At 52.9% G+C, this 5284-nt stretch overlaps 1 protein-coding gene across 1 annotated transcript; it reads right to left on the reverse strand.

The window, feature by feature from the left end:
* Nucleotides 1-1117: 1117 nt before the first annotated feature.
* Nucleotides 1118-5016, reverse strand: NFKBIA (NFKB inhibitor alpha). The gene is made up of 6 exons (XM_025391582.1): nt 4044-5016; nt 3316-3424; nt 2780-2990; nt 2401-2489; nt 2024-2293; nt 1118-1659 (listed from the first exon to the last, which is right to left on the reverse strand). The coding sequence occupies exons 1-6, from the start codon at nt 4268-4270 to the stop codon at nt 1612-1614; spliced, it is 954 nt and encodes a 317-aa protein (XP_025247367.1). The 5' UTR covers nt 4271-5016; the 3' UTR covers nt 1118-1611.
* Between the last annotated feature and the right edge of the window lie 268 nt (nt 5017-5284).

Below are 5284 nucleotides of genomic sequence, written 5' to 3' on the forward strand. Positions count from 1 at the left end.
TGCATGCTTGTAGTCCCGGCTACTCAGGAGGCTGAGTTGGGAGGATTGCTTGAGCCCAGGAGTTTGAGGCTGCAGTGAGCTGTGATTACACCACTGCACCCCAGACTGGGCAACAGTGAGACCCTATCTCAAAAAATTTTTTTAATAAAAATGTTTACAGGGTACAAATGCAGAGTTTTTATATTGTACAGCAATAAAGTCTGAACTTTTAGTGTACCCATCTTTATTCTTCTTTCTACCTAGGCAAGAGAGCCATTTTAGAGATGAAAACCTCAAGATAGAGCATCTAAGTCAAGTTTCACATTACTGATTTCTTGTGACATTTGCTTCTGTAGAATCATTCAGTACAATCAGTAGACTGAACTGATAAGAGACCCTTCAAGTCTTTATTACTTTTCTACTACAGCCAGTAACAAAACACATAAACAGATGGAATGCTCTTAAAAGATGTTTACCCCCAAATAAGTGCGTGTTAAGTATGTTAATCACCTACCTCTCCTGCAAGGTGACCGTGGACAGGACATTCTCTCTGCGCTTGTTTCTCCTGGTATGACATAAAGGATGTTGTGTAACAGCTTGTTTTTCTTTAGCACTACATGCCTGCCCCTATGCTATGCATTTTACGTGGATTGTCTTATGTAATTTTCAGAACAGCCCAGCTAATGAGAAAACTGAGGCTCAGAGGTGAGTATCTGCTAACAAATGTCAGTACAGTCCCATTTCTGAGCCTATGTCCTTAAGAACTTCCTGTATTAGTGAGATCTTTCCCAGCTCTATATGAATTCAGCATATTCTTCTTGGCCAAAATAATTTCCTCAACTGGCAGTTAGGGTCCAGCAACAGTTGAAATCAAGGGATGACTGAATGACAATGGAGACCTCTCCAACCACAGGCCAAGCAGCACACTTCCACCCCAAGCCTGAGACTGGTATTTCCTATAACCTTGCAACAGCCTCCCTCCCACACACTGAGCCCAGGGTGCCTGCAAAGCTTTGCTGGAGGCTGGGTGTCAGGTGTGAGAAGCTGCTGGGAGTTCCCTGCTCCCCTACAATGCTCCACCTCCACCTCTGCCAGAGGATGGAACTTCAGAACAGGAAGAAAATGATCAGGATAACTTATTTGTAAAAATCTGTTTAATAAATATACATAATAAAAGTACCAAAATAATTACCAACAATACACTATGTACACCATTTACAGAAGGGTAACACAAACCTTGACAGGTAGTAACTTTTCACCCCACATCACTGAAAGGTCTAACACTCCTGGCTGTTACATGCCACAGGATACCACGGGGTCAGTCACTCGAAGCACAATAAATATAAAATGTGGTCCTTCCATGAATTTTTGCTAACGTCCAAAACCCCACAGAGGTGAGGTTTAAAAGAAGTTTTCTTGGAATTTCAATGATCTTTCTTGTCTTCTACAAAAAGTTCACAAAAGCAACACAATGAGGGCTGATCCCACTACAATAAAACGTTTTGGGCCAGGCAGTGTGCAGTGTGGCTATAAGTACGCCCTTTAAATTTTTTTTCTTTTTTCTTTTTTTAGAAAAATAAAACTTTTTTTTGTACAAATATACAAGTCCATGTTCTTTCAGCCCCTTTGCGCTCATAATGTCAGACGCTGGCCTCCAAACACACAGTCGTCATAGGGCAGCTGAAAACAAGGGGAAAGAAGACACGTTAAACTTCCGAAGCTCTGCCAAGCCACTGGGATGGGGAGGCCGCTACTGGAAATAACCCTTGGACTCCATTCTCCATAGCCCAAATACAATGAACTTTACAGGCTGAGGGAGTTTGCCTTTAAGTCCCATTTTTAAAATGTTTTAAAAAATGCTTTTCTTTAAAAAAGGGTAAGCTATTTTAAAAAAAAAAAGGTACATTATTGGGATACTGGTTATGCACAGAAATTTGAGAGACTCATTATGTAGATACCCCTCTGATAAGGAGCAGTTCTAGGGGCCCGGGAGGGTGAAGGGAATGGTCCCTCATTAGAGAGCCGAAGGAGTTCACAGACTCACCTCATCCTCCGTGAACTCCGTGAACTCTGACTCTGTGTCATAGCTCTCCTCATCCTCACTCTCCGGCAGCATCTGAAGGTTTTCCAGCGTCAGCTGGCCCAGCTGCTGCTGTATCCGGGTGCTTGGGCGGCCCCAGGTGAGCTGGTAGGGAGAATAGCCCTGGTAGGTAACTCTGTTGACATCAGCCCCACACTTCAACAGGAGCGACACCAGGTCAGGATTCTGCAGGTCCACTGCGAGGTGAAGGGCAGTCCGGCCGTTACAGGGCTCCTGAAACCAAAAGGAATTTGAGATGCTTATGGCTGCGTTTGGAATTTCTGCTCACAACATGAGCACGAGGAACCTGACTCAGTGCATCGGAGGCAGGAAGCACTAACCTGAGCATTGACATCAGCACCCAAGGACACCAAAAGCTCCACAATGCCCAGGTAGCCGTGGATAGAGGCTAAGTGCAGACACGTGTGGCCTGGAAGAACAAAACGAAAAAAGTATAACCACCTGTTTCAACCCTCACTCCTTTCACCTATTCTTTTACGGGACAAATAGTCATATCTTCTGAATTTTAAGAACCCACCGTCTGGGTTCTGAAGGAACTTTATAAAGGCATCCAACAGGCACTTTGCACACATATTTTCTCAACCTTTCAAATGCTGGCAGTTTAAGTTCTTGCCTCGACTCCTTAAGTTGGCCCACCTGCCCCTTCTCCACATCACCTGCCACCTGAGGGGGTGGGGCAGGGCAGGGAGGCAGACATACCATTGTAGTTGGTAGCCTTCAGGATGGAGTGGAGGTGCGGGGTGGTGCAGGACTGAGTCAGGACTCCCACGCTGGCCAAGCAGCCCTGCTCACAGGCAAGGTGTAGGGGGGTATTTCCTCGAAAGTCTCGGAGCTCAGGATCACAGCCAGCTCCCAGAAGTGCCTCAGCAATTTCTGGCTGGTTGGTGATCACAGCCAAGTGGAGTGGAGTCTACGAATGCAGGAGAGACCAGAGAAAGTAAGCCATGGACCAAACCCACACCCTGAGTTCCCCTGAACCCGTGTCTCCTGGTTGGGTGCTGCTCCTCCTAGACAGGCGGGTGGGGAGGACTGGTAAATAGCAGAGACTCCAGGTGGGTCACAAAGACCTCACTAAATCAGTGGAATTTCCTTCCCTCTCTAGGATGTGGGCTGACGTGAAGTAAAAGGTGAGGGTGAATAATGCCCAGTGGCCCTGAATTCAGAAAGGATCTGGGGTGACTGCTACATCAGTTCCATCCCAGAGTTAGAGAGCCCGGGCCAGGCAAGCGGCGCACCTGCTGCAGGTTGTTCTGGAAGTTGAGGAAGGCCAGGTCTCCCTTCACCTGGCGGATCACTTCCATGGTCAGTGCCTTTTCTTCATGGATGATGGCCAAGTGCAGAAACCTGTGGGGAAGAGAGGGAAAAACCCCAGGGGTGATGAGTGCACCGCGTGGGGCCCAGGGAGGCGCGGGCTGCGGGGGATTGCGCAAGGCCGGGGTTTCTGGAGGCCGAGGCCGCGGTGTTTTCCGCGAGGTTATTATGAGCTGAGTGTTCCTGGCAGGCACCCAGGGACTTTCCGCCCCCCTCCCCCCGCGGCCCCGGCGGGCGCCGGCCAGACCGCCCCGCCCTCCCGCCAGCTCGGAACGCCCTGTACTTCCCCTCCCGGCTGCTCGGCGCCCGCCAGCGGCCAGAAACTCCCGCCCCGCCTTATGCAACCGGGGACTTCGCGTCCCAGCTGCCGCCCCGCCCCCGGCCTAGAGGACAGGCCTGGGGGGAGGGGGCGTGTGGCGACGCTGCCGTCCACCAGGGCCCAGCCGCCGCCCCTCCGAGTCGGGCCGGCGCCCCGCGCGGCCCTGCAGCCCTGCAGCGTTCGGGGCGGTGCAGGAGCCCCGGGGCGCCGCGGCGCCAGCCCGGCTGCATCGCTAGTTCCCCAGCTCGGGCTCCAGGCCCGGCGCCTCCCACTCCCCGGCCGCGCGCATCCGGCCCTCCCGAGGACCCCCGGCTCCGGGTCTGCGCCACTTACGAGTCCCCGTCCTCGGTGAGCTGCTGCTTCCAGGGCTCCGCGCCGCGCGGCACCTCCTGCGGCTCGAGGCGGATCTCCTGCAGCTCCTTGACCATCTGCTCGTACTCCTCATCCTTCATGGAGTCCAGGCCGCTGTCGTGGCGGTCGTCCAGCAGTCGTTCCTTCTTCAGCCCGTCGCGGGGACCCTCCATGGCCCACTCCTGGGGGCGCTCGGCCGCCTGGAACATGGCGCGGGCGAGCTGCGGGCGCTGCTGCGGGTGCGCTGGGCCGCGGGCTGCGCGCTGCTTCCTCGCTGGGGCGCTGGCGGGCGGGACGGCGGCACGGGCTGGTGTGGGCTCTGCAGCGCCGCCGCGGCGCCCTATAAACGCTGGCTGGGGATTTCTCTGGGGCGGGGTCAGGCGCGGGGAATTTCCAAGCCAGTCAGACCAGAAAAGAGAACTGGCTTCGTCCTTTGCTAGGGGGAAAAAGAAGCCTAAACCCTGAGCTGGGGTTCGTCGGAGAAACTCCCTGCGATGAGCCACTGGGGTCACGGACAGGGAACTTTTTGATGAGTGCCAAGTGGCTGGAAAGTCCTTCCGACCAGGCCCCCTTCCCCGCGGTACTTCCCTGCAGCCTGCACCCTGTAATCCTGTCTCTCTGCAAGTGAACCTTCTTTCCCTGGGGTTTCCCACGATCGATTTGAATTGGGGTCGTCGGCTGCTGAGATCCCAAGGACGCCGACCTGATGGGCGGTCCCTCTTTGGGGTTTGCCAACCTGCTGGTCCTTTCCGTTTTTTGATCTTTTGAAAACGCAAGAGTGGAAATGATGGCTGGGCGTAGGGATTTGCTTTCCCCAGACTTCTAAGGGGAAGGACGCACTGTGGTTATGGGGCTGCAGGCCGCTCTTGTGTTTCTGCTAATATCAGGCTCATTGCAGCACGGGGACGTTTAGCTTCGTGCCCTTCCTTCCTTACCCCCCACGCACCTCTGCCAGGTAGAACTGTGAAAGCTTTGGAGGAGTGGAAAGCCTAAATCCTTGGAGAACTCTCAAATCACTTCCAATCACTTCCTAGGGATGAACAGCCCTGTTGAGTGGGGGAGGGGCAAACTCTCCCTGTATGGGGAAACTGCTGAATAGGACCATGATTTTTTTTTTTTTCCCCCAAGTAAAGCAAGGTGTTAATCTTTGTAGTGGTGGTTGTGGATACCTTGCAATAACAGAGTAGCTGTTGTGTTCATAAGTAGCTGTTGGATTCATGCTA

Source organism: Theropithecus gelada, chromosome 7b (genome assembly GCF_003255815.1).
Source record: "Theropithecus gelada isolate Dixy chromosome 7b, Tgel_1.0, whole genome shotgun sequence".
Lineage (NCBI taxonomy): Eukaryota > Metazoa > Chordata > Mammalia > Primates > Cercopithecidae > Theropithecus > Theropithecus gelada.